This window comes from Theobroma cacao, chromosome 9, assembly GCF_053813885.1.
Source record: "Theobroma cacao isolate CCN51 chromosome 9, ASM5381388v1, whole genome shotgun sequence".
Lineage (NCBI taxonomy): Eukaryota > Viridiplantae > Streptophyta > Magnoliopsida > Malvales > Malvaceae > Theobroma > Theobroma cacao.
The window spans coordinates 4,235,437-4,256,428 of record NC_142647.1 but is presented as its reverse complement, the minus strand read 5'-3'; the positions used below and the strand labels follow the sequence as shown (position 1 = coordinate 4,256,428).

At 34.4% G+C, this 20,992-nt stretch overlaps 3 protein-coding genes across 7 annotated transcripts; 2 read left to right on the top strand and 1 right to left on the bottom strand.

The window, feature by feature from the left end:
• Positions 1-5,282: 5,282 nt before the first annotated feature.
• Positions 5,283-11,738, bottom strand: LOC18588322 (phospholipid:diacylglycerol acyltransferase 1-like). Of its 3 annotated transcripts, none has more exons than XM_018128234.2 (7): positions 10,767-11,738; positions 9,231-9,453; positions 8,764-9,047; positions 7,762-8,086; positions 7,143-7,405; positions 6,234-6,733; positions 5,283-5,687 (listed from the first exon to the last, which is right to left on the bottom strand). In XM_018128234.2, exons 1-6 carry the CDS (start codon positions 11,201-11,203, stop codon positions 6,250-6,252), a joined length of 2,016 nt encoding a protein of 671 aa, XP_017983723.2. In that variant the 5' UTR covers positions 11,204-11,738; the 3' UTR covers positions 5,283-5,687; positions 6,234-6,249. The 3 variants fall into 3 exon arrangements, with proteins under 3 accessions (XP_017983723.2, XP_088665712.1, XP_088665713.1); XM_088809586.1 differs by having other exon boundaries at positions 7,143-7,402; positions 10,767-11,737; XM_088809587.1 differs by lacking the exon at positions 10,767-11,738 and adding an exon at positions 10,261-10,394.
• Positions 11,739-12,965: 1,227 nt separating this feature from the next.
• Positions 12,966-18,154, top strand: LOC18588321 (protein Brevis radix-like 4). Of its 3 annotated transcripts, none has more exons than XM_007012637.3 (7): positions 12,966-13,166; positions 13,264-13,424; positions 13,589-13,755; positions 13,852-14,225; positions 15,978-16,113; positions 16,253-16,650; positions 17,728-18,154. In XM_007012637.3, exons 3-7 carry the CDS (start codon positions 13,630-13,632, stop codon positions 17,804-17,806), a joined length of 1,113 nt encoding a protein of 370 aa, XP_007012699.1. In that variant the 5' UTR covers positions 12,966-13,166; positions 13,264-13,424; positions 13,589-13,629; the 3' UTR covers positions 17,807-18,154. The 3 variants fall into 3 exon arrangements, with proteins under 3 accessions (XP_007012699.1, XP_007012697.1, XP_007012698.1); XM_007012635.3 differs by having other exon boundaries at positions 12,969-13,166; positions 13,269-13,429; XM_007012636.3 differs by having other exon boundaries at positions 12,969-13,166; positions 13,264-13,429.
• A 1,085-nt stretch (positions 18,155-19,239) lies between these two features.
• Positions 19,240-20,983, top strand: LOC18588320 (protein BIG GRAIN 1-like B). The gene has a single exon (XM_018126743.2). It carries the CDS (start codon positions 19,705-19,707, stop codon positions 20,884-20,886), a length of 1,182 nt encoding a protein of 393 aa, XP_017982232.2. The 5' UTR covers positions 19,240-19,704; the 3' UTR covers positions 20,887-20,983.
• Positions 20,984-20,992: the final 9 nt, after the last annotated feature.

The following is a 20,992-nucleotide window of genomic DNA, read 5'->3' as shown; positions in this document are numbered from 1 at the left end:
CCACACTCCCCCCTTAAGTCCTTTTATGGCTTTATTTCAGTACAGCCAGCCGCCCTTCACTGTCTATATTTATGCCCACGAGCTAAGGCCCATATCTTGCTTCTGATTGGTTAGTGTTGTTTACGCCCTCGGTGTGAGCGTGAAAGTTGATGACATAAGTGGAAAAATGTGGCTTAATGTTTTTCCTTTTTCCCCAATTGCCCCAATTAAGTGGTTTTATTTTCCAATGTGTCTTTCCCGATGACACTTCATGGCGAATATGACACTGGTTTAACATTTGGGCTCAAGATGTTTATTAATTTTCAAAATGCCCCTACTGTTTTTTCTGGATTCATGTTTGCCGTGTTACGGTTTATATATATATATATATATATTTATAATATATATAAAAATAAGATATTTTAATTTTTTTAATTGAGTTTTTAATTGAATGACAAGTGTCATTCAATTATAATTTTTTTTATTTTTTTGACCTTTAGGTTTTTATTGAATTAATTTTTTTTACACATTATGTCAAAGATAAATTGTTTTTGACATTTGAAATGTTTTTTTTTATGTTTTTTATTTTTATTTATTTTAATTAAAAAATACTTAAAAATAATAATTTTTAACTTTTAATGTTTAGAATATAGATTTATTTAATATTTTTTAATTATAAATTAATATTATTTTTATCTATATTCTCTTATTCTGCATGAACTTGAATCTATAATATATAAATATCTCTTTTATACTTAAATGTTTAAATTTTAATAAATATCCATTCAATTCATTATATAAAAGTAAGATAATTTATTGGATCAATTGATTGACATTTATCATTTTTAATTAAATTAATTTTTTTTACACCTTATGTCAAAATTACATTGTTTTTTACATTTGAAAGGTTTTTTTTCTTTTTTATTTTTATTTATTTTAGTAAAAAATATTTGAAAACAATAATTTTTAACTTTTATAGCATGTTTGGTTGGGGAAATGGCTAAGCTATTCTCCCTTTATTCCCAATGAATTTTGATTCTTTTGTTTGGTTGAAAAATGATCCAAGAAATAGCCATTCCATAGGAATGACTATTCTTCAAAATCTTTCAAAACCAAGGAATAGCTAATACCACCCTCCCCCATGGTATTAGTTATTCCATGGTTGACGAATAAATTCAAAAATTAATAAAAATAAAAATACCTCTTACAAGTTTGAAAATTTACAACTTTATTGGTATAAAATATTATTTTTCTCTCTCTCCTCTTTCTCTCACTTGATTCTAACTTTTAATAAAATATTAATATTAAATTATAAATTAAATATTAATATTTAAATTATCAATTATTAATAAAATAAATTATAAATTATTCCTATTTAAAAACAAAATAAATTAAAAATAAATAAACATAATATCATTTAAATTAGATAAACAATATTAATAATTAAATCATTAATTATTAATATTTTAAATAAATTACCAATTATTAATATTTAAAAAATAAAATAAAAAATTAATCATAATAATATTTAAATTAAAATAAAATATTAATATTTAAATTATCTATTATTAATATTTTAAATAAATAATCAATTATTAATTTTCAAAAATAAAATAAAATAAAATAATTGATCATCATAATATTTAAATTAAATAAAATATTAATATTTTAAAATATAAATAAATATTAATATTGAAATTATCAATTATTAATATTTTAAAAATAAAATAAATAAAAATTAATCATAATAATATTTTAAATTAAATAAATGTTAATATTTAAATGATTAATTATTAATATTTAATTAAATTCTAGATTATTAATATTTAAAAAATCTAATAAAAATAAAATATCACATAAATAATAAAGGATGTTTTTGTCTTTTTATTTTATATTCCTTTCTTATTCTAAAATTATTGTTACCAACCAAACACTACAATAAGTCATAATAATTATTCCTGTCATATTCTCTTTGTCATACCAAACTAATTAATAACTATTATATTCTATTCCCTCCTCATTCTATTCCCACATAATAACTATTCTATTCCATTTCTATCTATTCCGCCAACCAAACGTACCATTAATGCTTATAAGATATATTCATTTAATATTTATCAATTACAATTTAATATTATTTTTTATCTCTATTCTCTTATTCTACATCAACTTGAATCTATGATATATAGACATCTATTTTGTATATAAATATTTAAATTATAATAAACATCTATCCAATTCATTGTACAAAATAAAATAGTCAAAAAAACCTATTCATTTCTCAATATACATGGCATACAGTCATCATTGAATAAATAAATCAATTGAATTTGATAACCCTTAGTCATTCATTTTATATATAAAAGACATATAATATTAGAAATTACTAACTATTTTATATTGATAGGATATTTATATTATATTGTTGCCTTATATTCTACAATTGTTTATTTTAATTTGCTAATAGTATAGATTATATGATTTCTCATTTCTTAATAGTTTATTATACATTTAATAATATTTGATAGGATTATCGTATTTTTTGGATAAATTATATTTTAAATAGAATAACTAATTGAGTAAATTGGTTGTCATTTTCTATTGAATTAATTTTTTTTACGTCTTATGTATAAGTTGCGTTGTTTTTTTACATTTGAAGGGTTTTTTTTTATTTATTTCAGTAACAAAATACTTGAAAACAATAATTTTTAATTTTTAATTTTTAAAATATAGATTCATTTAATATTTATTAATTATAATTTAATATTATTTTCTGTTTATATCCTCTTATTTTGCATGAACCTGAATTCATAGTATTTAGACATATCTTTTGTACATAGATGTTTAAATTCTAATAAATATTCATCCAATTTATTGAACAAAATAAAAAAGTTAAGAATATTTATTCATTTCTTAATATACATAGTACATAGTAATCATTAAACAAATAAATCAACTAAATTTGACAACCTTTAACCATTCATTTTACATATAAAATATATATTATTAAAAATTAATAACTATTTTATATTGATAGGATATTTATATTATACGGTTATCTTATATTGTATAATTGTTTATCTTAATCTGTCAATAGTACATATTATACACTCTCTCATTTCTTAATATTTTACTGTTTTATAATCATATATGTAAGTGCAAGTTTCTAGTAATTGAAACTAGAGCAAACAATTATTTTCAATTCATACCAATTTATTTTTTTCTTGATCAGTAAAAATCAGATATTCATGCAGTTGACTAATATAATATTGTTTTATTTACAAACTCTTTTAAAAGTACCAAATTGAAATCCACTTTAACATAATTAATATTTTCTACGATTTTTTTCGTAGCGTAGTTACGAGCACCATCCTAGTATACATAAAATAATGAAAAAATTAGTTTAAATTGTTTTAAAAAAATGGTTGATTACTCAATTTTATGATTTAATTTGTCAAATTTTTATTTCAGGATTCCATTTATCATTTGATTAAATTTTATTGATTTAAAAAAATTAATGATAAATGTTAATATATTATCTTCACGAAATAATAGTTAGTTCTATTAATTTTTGTTATCAAAATTTTAAAAATAAATTAAAATTCAAAAGTTTTTATTTGAATGCGAACAAATTAATAAGTTAAATTTTAAAATTAAAAATTTGACATATATTCGATCCTAAAATGAAGATTAAACCTTATAGATAAAAAAAGCTTTTCTCTTGTAATAATGATGATGATAATAATAATAGAGGCAGGTGAAAGTTATTTAGCATGACGTGTAATGCTTAACTAGCGACGACCAAAACGAGTATCTCGTTTTGTTGTCATCCGCTAGAAGTTTCGTTTGTCTGTTTGTTTTCATTTCTTAGTACAAGCCTTGATTAGTAATTTAGTGAGCAAGTTGGCCTTGGAGATAATGTTTAAGAATTTAATATGAATTTGAATAAGCAGTAAAAAACCACTAGTTTTGTTTGAAAACGACTAAAAAGGAAACTGGTTCTAGTTTCAATCAAATTGATCCAAAAAATGATTACTTCCCACCATTTTATTTTATGTTTTTTTATTGTCTCGTGTTCAACGCACCCACCATGCTCCAAAATATCCAAACTTGAGCTTTTACATTTTTTTTTATTATTAATAATCTTTAATTGGACGAAAATACAAAATACCTATAACCATATAATAAGACTTGGTTATTTGTGTATGAAGGAAATACTAATAAAATATATTAAATCAAAATCAATGTCTTTACTTCACGGGCCCAACCACTAATTTTCTCAAAAGAAAGGGTGGTTTAGTAAAACTGAGATGAAATCAATGGGAAAAAGTTGGACTGTCATTTTCCCTTACGATGTCTAGGGATAATTTAATATATATATATATATTTTTTACTTAAAAGATTAGAAAGAAGCAAAGGAGAGGAAGCTGGTTGGAAAAAGATGTGTTGCGTTTTAACTCTCCCATCCCACGCTAAGCTAACGATTCCACAAGTAGACAGCACTAAAGACAAACCAACAAATAAATAAATAAAATATTAAATAAAAACGTTAACATTTTTCATGCTAAATGAAATAATATTTAATGTACTCAGACAAAAAAAAAAAAAAAAAAAAAAATTTCCATACGTGTGTATAAAGCTTTGTTCCGAGGAAATCATCGGCATTCTTCCCAAGTTGGATTTTCTTATTTATTTATATATGTAATTTCGACTGTACGGAAAATTGTATTCATTAAGATCTTTTTTTTTTTTAAAAAAAAAGGGAATATTGTCATGATGATTGGCATAATAGTAGTATATGATAAGGTATGAACTCCCGTGTTATTATAAGATTGTTCATGTCTTGTAAAGTGGTAAAAGAATGTAAGATGAATTAACATACATATATATATATATATATATAAATGGTTAAATTATAAACTTATGCTATTCTTTGTGTAGTAAATAACATAAAAGGATTATGTCACTCGGTGCTACGCAATAGTGATGAAATCATGCTAAGCTTGACAAATACTCATAAAAATATTTATATTTTATAGAATCCTATGCCCTTTCTCCTCTGCCCGTTCATTCATTTTCTTGCATGGGGTCAGACCTTCAAAGGCAGCAGCTAATTGGTTAGCTACACCTGTCAATCGCATCGACTGTCCGCTTCTTTCCCCTCTCCAATCACCAGTTGTTCAATATCTTAAACAAACCCCTTCCCAATCTTTCTCAGAGGAGGTTTAATGTTCCCAAGGGAACAGAATTAACAGCTAAAATCCCATTAGTATTAGAGAAAAATTAACTCAAACCTTGGGTACTTTTGCGTGGAAAGCACCTTGCCGGAGGCAGGCAGGCACAAAAAGCATATAGAGAAAGAGATTCATTACACAAGGGAGAAGAGAAACTATAAATTTATGAAACTATAACAAATAAAATTAATAGAATATCTGAAGATTGAGGAAACTATTGACTTCTAAGTGTGCTCCTTGAATTGAAGGAGCCTGGCAAAACGTGGGATGCAAATTGCATACACCTCACTTTGGTGCTTTTGCAAACAAAAAAAAAAAAAAATGAAAACTTTTTAAGCACAACAGAAGGGCAATACACATTTGCCAGGAATATAGAATGGCCACCAAGATGACTGCTACCACCAACAATGGATAGATAGTTCATCACGTAAATCTCAAGTTAAAGGGGAAAGTGGAACAAGGTCTCTGTTGTCTCTGAAAGAATGATTGAAATAACAGAAGTTTTAGTAGTAACTATCAAAAAGCTAACAGGACATTCAGACAGATCATAAAATGCAAATAATATCACAAAACAGACAAGCAGCAACCGATGAAATAGCTCAAGATAAGAGATAATATTTCTTCTGGTTAATCAAGTACCATTCCAGATGATTAAGCAGAAGATACATGTTGACAAGAACTGATAAGTCGATGAAGAAAGCTAAAATGTTACATAGAATTCTGCTTTAAATCTCTTAAAAAGGCTTCAAGTTTTTTTTTTTATTTTTTTATTTCATATATACAAATAAGTAACAAAATTCATCTCACGGGCCGTTATGTTTCAATGGGAGTGTATCAAACTTGGCAAGCCCAGCCTTCCTAATTACCAATAAAGTCTTTTCAATATTTTTCATTATTTAATTAAATTCCCCTCCTAACGCTGCTTGATTGTGAAGAAATAGCCTCATAACTCCCCAGTATCAAGTTAGACATGATATTTTAATCTATCTATGCATTCAACTAAGAACTTTGAGTGCTCACCTCTCAAGACCTGGATCTAGAGCTGTAAGTTGATCCTTTCAGACCACTTAAAAATATCAGAATACACACGATCTCCACCCAGATCCTGGCCAGTAGCCCCTGCTGCTACTCGTATAATATCTTCAATTAATGCAAAATTCCCCATTATATCAACATGAGCACCACTTTGGGTGCCTCGACCTTCTAGAAGATTAGATGGGGGGGCATGATTGTACTCCCTTATGTAAGTACGAATTCCTGAAGGATTGAATCTGGTTTTACCCCGCCAACCTTTTGCACACATGAAACCTGCACTTAAAACAGGAACTGTTTCATCTCCATCAACAGAGAAAACGCCACCTTTTAGACATGAACCTTCACTTCCACCCTCTGCTGAGGTGTCTATCTGAAATGGTATATAGCAATCAGTGGCAGTAGTTAATTTGTACACATAAGCTCTTTCAGTGGGGATTCCAACTCCATACATTGAGTAGATTTCCATGTCTGGAGCACTTGGTAACCTGCAAAATAATGTGGCACTTGTCAAGAAAAGATAGATAGATGGGGAGAAGAGGAAGGAGCACATAGCATTAGAAAAGTTCCAACAGCTTTTAACAACAAAACTCAAAAAGGATTACAATTTAAAGCTGCTCTCTGCTCTGAAACAACAAACCAAACAAACAGGTCACAAATCTTAACCACAAATGTTGCAACATAAGAAGCTAATTATGAGATTGGTTAATGATACAAACTCAACTAATTAAAAGCTACTATATCATAGTTAATTACATTAATGCATTCACATCATTCAACTTAAAGCTTCTCTAAAAGAACACTATAGACTTAATCCAGAGTATTACAAAAACCAATAATTGCGCCCAACAAAATCAAAACCAATTAGAATAACTGAGAAAAGTTGAGAAATCTCACTTTGTTTCTAAGGGGTTTGACCAATATTTGTAGTGTTCATACTTTGGGTCATCCAAATTATCAGCTATCCCATATGAAAAATGAGCACCTCCTCTTGCCATCAACTTTGGAGCAACAAAATGAAGCAGATCCAAAATTGATCCAGCTGTGTAAACTTTGTAGTCAGCAACCGCTTTGATAGCACCATTGCCCATTTCATGATACTCTGTCCATATATCACAGTTGCTTGAGTTGGCAAGCTTACCACCCTTCATGACGTCCTGCTGATCAACAATAATCATATAAACTACAAGCGATAGACTACGAAACTGATTATCTCCTAGAATGCAGAATCAAAGAGCACAATGTTTAATAAACATCCTCTAATAATTGCACTTCAATGAATAAAATCTCCCAATTGGGCATGCTTGCATTTGACACACATGTAGAGGAAAGAAATTTCAGCACATTTTTTTCCTTTTGGTTAAAATTCAGCAAATTTTAGTCACATAAGCTTGAAGTCCTGAATTACTTGCAATGTGAAAATGATGATTGTTAGAGAGCAAGAGAGAGAGAGAGAGAGAGATCATCCTTATACTTTCACTAATGTAAAGTAACTTAATCATAACTTGGACATTACCCTGAAATCAACCCTCTCAATCTTGGAGGAATGTGCCTCAGCCACATCTTTCCCAAATGAAATAATTCTCCCATAATTCACACTTTTCATATTACCCAAGTTGCTGTTTGCATTGTGGCCTGTACGAGTGCCATTGTTCTTCAACTTTTTTGCACTACAGTTAAAGCTTCCTCCTTCAGGTGACCAATCAAGCCCACCCCATATAGTGTCCCCACCTTTTGGTATCATCGACATCGTGGAATCCCATGTACGGGTCATTCGCATTAAATGCTGAAAAGTTTGAAGACCAAATACATCTTTGTCCAGAAAACCTGGTGCGAAAGCCCTGTTTAACAATTAGAGTTTCATCAATCTCCCAAAACAACGTAGAAATGCACATGCATCATGTCTGAACTACTTTAGGTTTGCCAAGAGTAAGATCAAACATGTTGATATGGTTTAAGGTGCAAAAGCATGCTTGACAGCGTGACTGCACCATTTTGGAGAGTCACATAATTAAGAAGAAACTAAAACCATATCAACATACAACCAAAAGTGACTATAGTAAAGGCTTGCATGAAATGGTGGTTATCAAGAAAAAGATAAAAGAAGGGCAAAAAGGGTTGAGGAACAGAGATGCAAAATGGATTAAGGGTGCAAATTTTAGCAATTACTACAGATTGATCTAACATTTTATTTTGTTCACTAACAGATTCATTACCAATTTAAGAATTGAAACAACATTATTTCAGTAAAACTGAAGCCATAAAGCCAAAGCATTAGAAAAGATAGCTCTCTCTATCACACACACACACTCAGAGACGTGTGAATGCACATGAGCAATAATGACATCAGAAAGGGAAAATGTTATCAATGCAACAAGAATTCTGGGAAAGCATAGTGTTCATCAATAGCATCAGAAATTTATGTCATTGATTGACATAGATTGCAGTAGGAATATGACAACTCACACCAAGATAAGAAACAAGTCATTGTTCACATAAAAATAATTCAAAGAAGTACCTGGCAATGGCTATATCCCTGGCTTCAATAGAAAATAGTCCAGAGACTGATTTTGGGACACCTAAAAAGGGCGCACCAATGTTCATTACTGCCTTTATGTGCTTAGCACACCAATCTGATCCACCTCCACCACCCATTGGCACCGGTGCTTCAACCCATTTCATAAAGTGCAGAAAGTACAGGACGCCCATTGAATGCGGAATGACTACTACCTTTTTCCCACCATTTGTAGCTACCATGAGTTCTATGTTACTTTTTATTCTGCTCAAAGTTTGGTCCCTGACCTGATTTATTCAAATAGACTAGAAGTGATGAGAAAATTTTAGGGAGTTATAAACAGAATGCTATTTCAAATCATAAGCACAGCAGACTTGCTAAAGATAAACATCTAAAGTATATACATTAGCACAAAATTATTTGGCAAATTAACTTTAGGTGGAATGAGAAATTTGAAATCAAGCACATACCTCAGTGTTCTGGAAAGATAACCTCCAATCATAAGCAGCCATATACATTGTTTTTTCCTCGTACCCAATCTGAGCCAAATTAGCAATTAAGACAGCCCAAACAAAATAACCTGCTGCAAAATAATCAGCTGCTACAAGTCCAGATACTGGCCTGACCCTTATACCGGGAGGGTCCAGTCCAGTTTCATTATCGAGTGACATGTGCTCAGCCCAGCATAATGGTCTGCATTGAAATTGGGAGAACAGTGAGAGAATAGAAGTTTACTAAACTTCATGGACAACTTCACTTTCACAAATAGAGATAAAAAAAACACATCAAACAAGGGCGAACAGCAATACCTAGTCTAAGTTAAAGCAATTTCTATTCTTCTAAGGACATTTTCACTTTCACTATAACCAAAACTATCTAAAAGTTAACACTCAATATAGCAACCATATGCAACAGATTAAGGAAAAGTTTTCAGAAAATTTCAGGAAGCAAAACCTATAATCTTCTTGAAATGTCTAGAGAAACCCATGTTACTTCCAAGATCAAAGAGCAACAAAGTAGATACATCACTCACTGGAAAGACAGGTTGGTCTTCTTCAAATCTAGAGGCAACCTAATAGTTATAAAGTGTAGTGACATCCTAAAACAAAGAAAAAAACATGAATTGGCAGTACATGTAAGATTCAATAAGGGCCTATGGAGAGTTTAAGTAGTATTTTACTTGGCAAGAGTTGAAGATTCTTCATAGCAACAATCAAATTTTTTGATATTCGTCTTGTTAAGCACTCTAGCAGGAACTCACTAACATCAAATGCAAAAGAACTAATTTTTAAAAGTTTTAACAGCTTTCCACATCAATCCATGTGGCCAACACTGTAACAACTAAGATAGGCAAGGAAAGAAGAGGAACCAAAAGGAAAGGGGGATGAGATAACAATTTTGGCAATTGAGACCAAAATATGTCAGTTTCCACACAGCAACCTAGTCCCTAGCTTTCCAATTCTTAAAAAATAAAAATAAAATAAAACTCTGCACTCTTACAGCAACCTAATGAACAACTTTGTAAGCTTCCTCATCATGTCGTCCCCCTTGCAAAAAGGGTCAATTATTAAAGAACAGAATACACAACACATAATCCAACTAGGTAGCAGATCATAATCTACACTGCCACTCACAAGACAGTGATCAAGTTGCGGTAAGTATAAACAAAGATACCTTTCTAATCTCGAATAAGCAAACATAAAACGAAGGAAGAAACACTTGCAAAAAAAAAAGAAAAAAAGGTTTGAATTTTAGACAAATAGTACAATGAAAAAGAAAAGAAAAGTCAAGCATCAAATTCATGTAAATCCGTAAGCTTTAAGCAAGCTTCCCTAATAACTTCCCATCTAAGCAAACATCACAAAAGAACTTTAACATTCCTAAAAGCTTAAAAAACACTTTCCTCACAAGCCAAAACTCCTAAAAAAAGGCAAAATCCAGAACCGAACAAAAACATAAAAGCTCAAATTTTCAAAAAAAATAAAGGAAAAAAAAAAGGCTTATACCTTTTATACAATTCTCCAAACGAGCCACCCCAGAGACGTTTCCTAAACAACCCGTCAGCACAGTGGTGCCCTTCCCACAGCTCGAGCCCACCAGTCACAATCCCGGGCACGAACACCACCGGGTGATTCACCGTCAAGCCCTCTTTCCTCAACTTGACCCCGGGCGGGTCCGGCAACGGCCCCGTTATCGCCTCCGTTACGTATTGTGGGATCGAAGCGGGCATTGCGTTGTATAAGAATAACAAGAACCACCACATCGAACATATGAGACCAATGAACCAACAACAGCTGTCCCAACACGACCATTTTTTGGAGCTATAACTTTCTCTTTTTGGGCTCTTATATTGCTTTTTCTTGTCATCTTCTTTTCCGGCGTTGGAATCGGAGTTTTGGGATTTTGAGGAATCTGTTACCTTCCTCCGCCGCAGAAACGACATCGTTTAATGTAAAAACGATGGAGATCTATAAATGCTGCGCGGTGGGGCTAATTTGTTCATTAATAGGGACCGACAATTCTGATTCTGAGATTCTTCTCATTGATTGAGAGGGACTTTTTTGTACCTCTTAGCGCCGGTGACAATAAAAGATAATGACAGTCGCCGGCGGAGTAATAGGTGGAAGCACGAGATTGGCTGTTATTTAGCCTCGAACAATTTTCTTTTCCAGATCCCTCTAACGCGGGTCCCACTCCGACGGATTGGTTCTGCGGGAGGGGAAATAAGTCCTTTTTTCTCCTTTCCGTTAAGTTTCCTGGGCTGGCCAACGGTGGTCAGCTAATCAGAGGGCGGCTGGTGGAAAATCAGAAGTCAAGGAGATAGATTTAACGGGTGATGGACGTTAGTACTCACGGTTTCGGTTTAATACTTTCAGTGGAAGAACCAAAACAAAAGCTGCTACTGGGTTCTAGCTTGGATGTTGGAGCCACAGACAGTCAAAGGGATACGTGTAAATAATATGGACTGGTCTATGATGTGGATGCCAATGTGACCAACATCTTTAGAGTTCCATTGCCTCATGCTCTTGACTAAGTTTTTCTACTACTTGTTTTTTTTGTTCATAAATAAATAAGTATAAAATTTCTGCAATTTCTCTATTTTGCTTTTATCTTCTCTTTTTTCTTCTTCTTATTCTTTATTCTTCCGGAATTCAAAATTATAAATATTTACAATCCATCGTTTTAACTTTTTCATGGGTTTATGGATTATCCCAATTTCTAAAAGAATTTCTACCAAAATTAAAAATATTAGGTCATATTAACCCAATAATTAATACAAATATCCTGACGGAAATGTAAATAAAACATTGTCGGTGAAAACAATGTGCCAACTACTTAGGTTGTAAATTGAGATAATATTCACTTTGTAATTAATAATTACACTCTACATATATTGTTCCATAATTTTTAAATTAAATTTTAAGTACGAGAGTGATTATTATGTGATACACACAACAAGCTTTTTTTTTTTAATCTGTGTGGTTGTAATGTCTTCTTTTCCTTACCAACATTGCAAATATTATTTGACAATTACATCATATGCACATCTAGCATCTGTAACTAACAAAGCAAAATAATTTATTTGTCTTACTAATTAAAACTGTATTCCTTCTTATTTTCTATGTTAAATCTACTAATTATATTAATTTACTAATTTACGTATATATATACACATGCATGCATGCATGCATGCATGTATGTAGGTATATTGGTGTATTTGTTATAGTAGTAGTACTCAACTTTGTTCATTAACATATTTCATGCTAATTGTATGGATCTATTATTATTTGTTTCTAGTGAACAAGTATTCTTAACATATGTTATATCGGCCCCTTGTGAATTGTTTCCAAAGCAATGGAGGGGCGGGGGGGGGGGGGGGGGATAATTTAAGTTAAGCCCAAATGTTCACCAATATGTTTTGTAGGGCAAGGCGGCCATTTCCTCTATCATGGGCTCTTGGGTCTAAAAAGCCTATCAAGTTGCTCCTCTGGGCCTTCTCCAACAACCCAAAAACAAATATGGAAAGCGCAGCAGAGTTAGGATCAGATACCAATCAATTCATTAGTGCAATGAAAAGCGCAACAACAGCAAACTCTGTCCTCTCGGCTCTCCCCCACTCCTTCTCGTACATATACAGCAAACCCGCCAATTCCACATCCGTACAAACAATATAAAAAGGAAAAAAAAAAACAAACCCCGGTAAAACCATCCGGTTGCAGGTTAATAAGAAAAAGCAAAGTATTCACACGCAGTTTTCACATCACCACTGCAATGAACACTATCCCATTATTATAGCGGTTCTCTCTGCGTTGCCTCCTCCTTTCTTTCCTCTCCAAAATCAAAAAGCAAACCCTCGTCAAGAAAACCAAATGCAGCTTAACGTTTCGACTCCTCTCCGATGAGAGGTGATTCTCTTCTATCTTTTTAACTACATATTTTAACTTTAAATCCCTTTCAATATTGTTTGCTTATTCGTCTAGTATTTGTTTTTATGTTGGATAGTGCAGAGAATCTCTGATCGTTTTAATTTAACGTGGCATTAAAGAGCTCCCGAGAGTCTCGTACTTCGAGCTCTCTGAAACTGAAAAAAAAAAAAAAAAAGAAGAGAAGGAACCCAAACCACTGATCCACAGATTTCTCAGTAAATTAAATTTTGCCTCTCTGTACGGTAAACTCGAAACTCTTTAATGTTGATCATGAATCTCTCTTGTTTTACTCTGTTTCTTTAAAAAGAAAAAGGAAAAAAAATGCTGCTGGGGATTTATTATTTCGTAGTTTAGTTTGAGAATTCTGACAAATTTTGTTTCGAATGTAATCTTTTTTTCAGAGAAGACTTCTCTCATTTTTTCGGAGAATTTCAAAACAACAATGCTGACGTGCATACCTCGTTCAAAGCAAGCCGGTGATGACTCACTGAGTCAACCCGAGGAAATCGACTCTTCCACTACTCCTAGCACTAAGCAGAACCAAGCCATCAAATCTCTCACTTCTCAGGTAATTCACTCTGAATTTCATGAGTCACGTTTTTTGAGTTTTTTGGTTTTTTGGCTTTAATGAGAGTACTTTTTTTTGGGGGGGGGGGGGGTTTAGTTGAAGGATATGGCGCTAAAGGCGTCGGGGGCGTACAGGCACTGCAACCCGTGCACGGCGCAGAGTCGGTTGGGGAACTCGAACGAGTCTGACGCGGACTCGGACCGGTTCAGGTGGTCGTATCGTAGGACGGGAAGTTCGAGCTCGGCGACGCCGAGAACGTGGGGGAAGGAGATGGAAGCGAGGTTAAAAGGGATATCGAGTTCGAGCGGCGAAGCGACGCCGAAATCGGTGAGTGGACGCCGAGTCGAATCGATCGTGTTTGTCGAAGAAAGTGAGCCTAAAGAGTGGGTCGCCCAGGTGGAGCCCGGCGTGCTCATCACCTTCGTTTCGCTTCCGCGTGGCGGCAACGATCTCAAACGGATCCGGTTCAGGTGCGCCCCCATTTTTCCTATATTTTGATTTGGACGGTTCCGATTTGTTTTCATGCTTTAGATTTTTAATCGTACGGTTGCAGTGATTTTAGAATTTTCGGTCTCTGTTTGGAACTTGAGTAGAAACTTTAGAAGGGACATGGACACGTCATCCGTTGTATTCTTTTTTCTCGTAAAATTTTGTTTTAATGGGGTTTTTTAATTATTATTATTTAGGTGATAGAAGTAGGAGTTTGTTTGGATGTCAACTTTGGATGCCTACCGTTTTAGTTTATCATTCACATTATCTTTTTCTAGTAATTGATTCTTTTTCTCAAAAGGTTATTAATAAAAATAAATGAAAAGACTTTCTTACGAAAAGAAAAGGTACCACTATGATTTGTTGATCACAAATTTTTTTAGTATTTTATTTTTAATTTTGGTTGGTATGGTTTGACAAAAAATGACACAAGGAAAACAAAGGGATTTTTAGCTTAATTTTTTTTAAAAAAAAAAAAGAAAGAAAAATTGATAAGCTCAAGATGGTATATGTGAGAATAGCGAGTAACCGAATTTAACGTGGCAACCAAACATTGCCTTAGCAACCTCAGCTGGGAATACGAAGAATTTTAGGTGAGGGTCCCACAGTGTAACAGTAGGCTTCACGCCTAATGAAAAGCAATCCAATAAAAGTCCAAAAGAAGAACTCATTGTGCCTTATCAGTGGTGGGTGGGACAGGATTGATTGTGTTGGGAAGCTTTTTTACTGAGGCTTGTCGTCGTGTCGGAGAAGGCTCACCCCTTTCTTTTCAATCAAAAAAAAAAAAAAAAACCTTCCCTTCACGCCTGATTCTCCGTGGCCTTGTCTTCTTATGACCCTATTTCTTGTCATTTTGTCTGCTATTAACTAGGAAGTGCCCACATCATCTGCCACTCCAAAACGACATGCAAGACAAAAATTTGACCCTTATACTTTGCTCATGTAGCCAACAAACAAAGACCCGACTACAACCTTCACCTTTCCATGTCTTCTATGGACAGTGACAAGAGGGATTAGTCATTTGATCTAGGGGACATAGTTGTTGCCTCTCATTTATGAAACTCGGCCATATTTGACTTCTCTGCCCATCCTAGATATTTGATTTAATTGGTCTCTTAACTAACTGTAATTTCCATCACCACATTTGAATGCTGGGATAAAGCAACTCGTTGGTTTTAGACTCCTTATGCTTTTTCTTTTTGGAAGACTAGACATCCCACTACTCGGAACACAATGATGCCACTTAGAAAATTTTTAATATTCCCCTTACCTAAGAGTTGTTGATAGCTTTTTTATGATCCAAAGTAAGAGGGGAAGTGCTTAGTCAAAAGATGTTTACAAGCCAGTCTACTGGCCCAGTATATAATTAAAATGTTCCATTCACATCAAGGAGGATGATGCAATTTCAGTGGTAATGATTGGGTTTTCAAGTCATTGACTTGCGAAAAAAGGGACAATAGCATGGTATACTATGGACTATACACTACCATTTTAGTGAAATTAGTACTTCAATTCCGAGGGCCAAAATTTTATCTTTGGTTTTCTGTTTTGACCAAACATTGTGCTTGATGCCCCTGATGCATGTCACGTTGTTTCCTAAATCAATCATTTGATGGTTTTAGCTGCTCTGTTTTTAGCACGAGCATAACATGAACCACTAATATATGATTTCTGGCATGCTAATCGGATGAACATTCAGGAGTGCTGAAATGTAGTTTATTTTCTTTGACTAGTCGGGAAATGTTTAACAAATGGCAAGCTCAAAGATGGTGGGCAGAGAATTATGACAGGGTTATGGAACTTTACAATGTCCAGAGGTTTAACCGTCATGCATTTCCACTACCAACACCCCCGAGATCTGAAGACGAGGCAAGTTCTTGGACTGTTGCCTCCTTAACGTAGTGTGAATGAGCTGCACCTATCCCATGCCCTGCACTGATACTGTGCTAACTTGTATGTTTATGTTATTTTTAAATGCTAATAATATCATTCTTTCGATTTCTTACAGAGTTCAAAAATGGAATCAGCAGAAGAAAGCCCCGTAACACCACCACTCACTAGAGAGCGCTTACCTCGTAATTTATACCGCCCAACAGGGATGGGCATGGGCTACTCATCCTCAGATTCACTTGATCAGCACCCAATGCAGGCCCGGCATTATTGTGACTCTGGTCTTACCTCAACTCCAAAACTTTCCAGTATTAGTGGTGCCAAGACAGAGACATCATCAATGGATGCCTCTATGAGGAGTAGCTCATCAAGAGAGGCTGATCGCTCTGGAGAGCTATCCATCAGCAATGCGAGTGATCTTGAGACTGAGTGGGTTGAACAAGATGAACCAGGGGTCTACATTACTATCAGAGCCTTGGCAGGAGGCAAAAGGGAGCTTAGGCGAGTTAGATTCAGGTAATGTTCTATGACATTCTTTCCGTTCTGTGATACTTAGTTAGCCAAGAAACAACTAATATTGACCAGGACCATCATAACTGATAGGGAAATGTGCTTGTATGAATTTATCAGCCCCAATTATGAAACTGTTCTTGGCACCTAACATCTTAGAAAACTTGCAACATCTCAAAATGGCAAAAAAAGCAGGTTGTTGTTTGATCCTTGCAGTCACTGCAAGTGCATCTTACAAGCTACAACCATCTAAATCGAATTTAAATTAGTTCATACGCCCAGGTCTTTGCACTCCCTGGCCATCTGTAAGTTTAATAGCAATTGTGCTACTCTCATTGCTAGTTGACATCCTGGTTTTGACGTCTCCCATGCAATGAATATAGATGGCCTTCTCTTGCAGTTTATGGACTATGATAGGGTAGAATGCGATGTAACTTGCACTCTCCTTGTCAGTGGCTAGAATACTTCCTAGATTCATTAACTCTGCAGTCGAGATTGTTACATATCAAATTATCAGGCAGTAAATCAGCTTCTATCAAGGCAAATTCTAGTCATCTATTTTATGCATTGTCATCATTGGCAAAGACTTTCTGTTTGATTGAATTATATTAGAAATATTCATTTGTTTTGATAAGTTCAATTGCTGAAAATATGATTGAGGCATAAGCGGACTGCATTATCTTTTCTCTTTTTTCCCTCAAAAGAGAAGGCAGTCGGTTAAAAGTTAAAACACATAAGCATTGAAGGTTCATTGGAAATGCTCCAAAAAGCCATTTTTTCCGTGGATTTGATTTCAGTTTTAGGTTGATGGGCCCAGCATAAGTCAATGCTATTATGGAGGTCCACCTTAGAAACAACTATGATTTCAATTACCGACCGTCAGGAGCAGATTTATTAGCTGTAAATCTTTTTTGACAGCATCATTACTGAGTTACTTATTATGCTTTCACCAACTAATTTACTCTCACGCTGAGGCAAATCCAGCATGAACCTTTTTCGCCGAGGAAATGTAATCGTCTTTGATTTCAATCACTTTATGTGAATTTGACTGAATTCCTCACTTTATATGCCTATATGGTGCAGCCGGGAAAGATTTGGAGAGATGCATGCTAGACTGTGGTGGGAAGAGAACCGCGCCAGGATACATGAACAATACTTGTAAACAAAGTTGGCTAGCTGTCGCTGCCGGCGCTTTCTAAATTGTGGGGGTGTGTATTTTCTCATTTGTTCTGCCATACTTGTAGAATCCCTTCTACAGATACCTGAGCAGGTGCTGCTGGCAAGTGGCACCCTGTTCGTATTTGGGCAGCTAAGTTTTTCCAGCTTCATCGTAAGCTTTAGAAATATGGTGGTGGGATGTGGGAACTCCAATTTTATATTATTAGTTTCTTAAAAATGTGTTAATGATGGATAAAGAGCAACAACTGTGTATTTGGAATGGGGTGGTGGTAAAAGAATATAATATAATATATTATAATATCAGATATCAATGAAAGAATGTGTTTCCTCCTCCTCCGTTCATATTCCTGCTTTGTCATGCTGCTACTCACATGGATATCGTCTGTGCAAAGAGGGTGTGAACTCTGAGAAAAAATAGCGTCTAAATTCGGACAAACCACCAAAGGCTTAAAGACAACTCCAGCTTGGGTATGACATGTAATGTTTATACAAAATTAAGTAGTGAGGAAACAGGTGAAGCCAGCCAAACTTTCCTAAGCTATCACCGCGTAGAAGTCAAAAACACATCAATAATGTTCATTTTCACTTTGTAGAACGAATATAACCTTAATTCAATTTTCCTGGTTCAAAGACTATTTTTGAAATTGAATTTCAATCATTAAATATATATATATATATATATGTATATACAAAGCCGAACTCAGCCCACGTTAACGTTTGACTCATATCGGTGAAAGATCCACAGAATTGGGCCTAATTCTTTTGCCCAAATATGCCAATTATTTACATCTTAAGGTTCTTTCGAGGCCCAAGCTTTTGGTTAGTTTTGATATGTTATAGTCAACGAATAGGGCCTTTACCGGTATTGTATCCAGACTTAATGGGCGTCTCGGCGGAGTGAACTTCGATAAAGTAATATGGGCTTCTTAAAGTATGGTTCAATTTGAATCCATCTCCTTCCGTACAACCTTCTTTTTCTCCTTGTGTAGACTGTCCTTGGCCACAAAATGAGGGGGGAAAAACAGGGACTTGCAATATTTCAAGTTCCATCCTCATCAAAGCACAAAGCTGACGGGTTTTGCTTTCTTTCTTTATTTGTGCCTGATTCAGGTGGTAAAAACTGGTAACAATGACTCCAACAAAGTGAAAGAAGAAGGTGGGGGGTGAAAATGACCTGACATTACGCACTCCATTGATTTCTGATTGGCTACAGGTTGAGAATTAAACCCAAGTCCTCCCCCAATTAATAAACTGACCTTGGACGACGTCATCAGACTGGTAAAAAGACTAAAAGAAAAAGAGTATCTTAGACAGACAGCAAACTGGTAAAAAAAGTGAACCCAACAATCAACCCTGCCACAGCCTGGCACCCCACACCCCACAGCTAAAATTTTTACCCGCACGCGCGGCACTCTCCTTTAAAACTTTTCCACAGCAACACCAACAAGTACACAACTCTCTCTCTCTCTCTCTTCTGCTTTGCTTTGCCTTTTTCACAGTCCAAATCCTCTCTCTCTCTCTCTCTCGCTTCTGCTTCATGCTTATCTATGTTTATTCAGTGCCGTACACAAAAGACACAATACAGAAATAGAAAAAATAAACAAAAACAGTCCAGTTCATGTTGAGGAAATTTCCTATTTCTATTTCCTTTCCCTTTCTCTCTCTTTCTTTCTTTGTTCTTTCACATGATCTACTTGCATTCTACTTAATGTGTCTTTGCAGCTTTTGACACTCTCTAAGCAGACACTAAAGCCCTTAGCCATCCTTAAACTAACCCCTTACTGTCCTATCTTTGTTTTCCTTCTTTGATCTCATTCCTCTGTTTTTTCCCCATATAAACCTCTGTTTCCTCTGTTTTTCTTTTGTGTGTATGCAAAAAATATGTATAGAAGAGAGGGTTCCGTCAGAGAGACTGCGGTTCCTCAAAGAAGAAAAACCCCTTCTTTCTCTTCTAGTCTTCTTGATGCTATTTATCGTTCCATTGATGAATCAGCTAATGGAGATGAAGCAACATTGTGTCATTACAGGGAAACAAAAACGACCCTTGTTAAGAAGCAGAACAATGCACCTTCGGAAGAAGAGAGAAGGGTTTCCAGTCTTCGACGTGCTATTATGATTGAGGATTGGGTTGAGAAGCAAAGTGGTTATGGCTCAGCTGTGCATTTCAACTCAACTTCAAGTTCCTCGGATTCTAGCAGTGGAGGAATCTTCTCGTCATCCGAAGCTGAGTCAAGTTACAAAGAGAAATCAAGAAGATCAACACCAGCTAAACCCGAAAAGTCTAAGCAGTTTGAACAAAGAAACTTTGACAACAACAACAACAATCAACAAAGGGCCAAGCGTGAAGGTGGTGGCTTTTCTAAGACCAAACTGAAAGCCTTGAAAATATACGGCGAATTGAAGAAAGTGAAGCAGCCGATTTCTCCTGGTGGTCGTATCACTAACTTCTTAAACTCCATTTTCAATGCCAATGCGAAGAAAGTGAAGATGTGCTCCGTTGGGGTTTCAGATGATGTAAGTTTTGATCGCAAATCAAAAACTACATGTTCATCAGCTTCTTCCTTTTCCAGGTCTTGTTTGAGCAAAACACCTTCTTCAAGAGGCAATAAGTATAGCAATGGCAAGAAAAGGTCAGTTAGATTTTGTCCAGTTAGTGTCATTGTTGATGAAGATTGTAGACCCTGTGGCCATAAATGTATTTATGAAGATGATCCAAGTTTAATGCCAACTTCAACTGTTCAAAAGAATGTTAAAAGTTCTTCAAGAAAGGAGGAGCTGAAGAATTTTGTTAAGGAGAAAGAATCAGGAGTTAGCAATAAGGCAAGAGATTATCTAAGGAGTTATCAACGGAGGGGTACTGGTAAATTGGATTTGAGAGGCTTTGTTGACGACTATGAGGATGATGATGAAGAAGAAGAAGACGACGCTTTGAGTTATTCAAGCTCTGATCTTTTTGAGTTGGATCATCTCATTGGAATTGGAAGGTATAGAGAGGAGCTGCCAGTGTATGAAACTACTAGTTTGAAAACTAAGCAAGCCATTGCCAATGGCTTCATATTGTAGCTCATTATCATCTTTCAAATTGTAATTAATGGTTTGGGGGGGTTCAAATCGAATATTCGAGTTATATTTTCTTCTGATAGTGATGATGGTGATTCCATATGTTTGG

Excerpts from the sequence above, each read along its gene's own strand:
- LOC18588322 (XM_018128234.2), bottom strand. The coding sequence starts at position 11,203 with ATGTCGTTTCTGCGGCGGAGGAAGGTAACAGATTCCTCAAAATCCCAA. Across the intron at positions 9,454-10,766 it reads TTTGGAGAATTGTATAAAAG|ACCATTATGCTGGGCTGAGC; the intron begins GTATAAGCCTTT and ends ATTTCAATGCAG. Across the intron at positions 6,734-7,142 it reads TCAAACCCCTTAGAAACAAA|GTTACCAAGTGCTCCAGACA; the intron begins GTGAGATTTCTC and ends ATTATTTTGCAG.
- LOC18588321 (XM_007012637.3), top strand. The coding sequence starts at position 13,630 with ATGCTGACGTGCATACCTCGTTCAAAGCAAGCCGGTGATGACTCACTG. Across the intron at positions 14,226-15,977 it reads CTCAAACGGATCCGGTTCAG|TCGGGAAATGTTTAACAAAT; the intron begins GTGCGCCCCCAT and ends TTCTTTGACTAG. Across the intron at positions 16,114-16,252 it reads CCCCGAGATCTGAAGACGAG|AGTTCAAAAATGGAATCAGC; the intron begins GCAAGTTCTTGG and ends GATTTCTTACAG.
- LOC18588320 (XM_018126743.2), top strand. The coding sequence starts at position 19,705 with ATGTATAGAAGAGAGGGTTCCGTCAGAGAGACTGCGGTTCCTCAAAGA.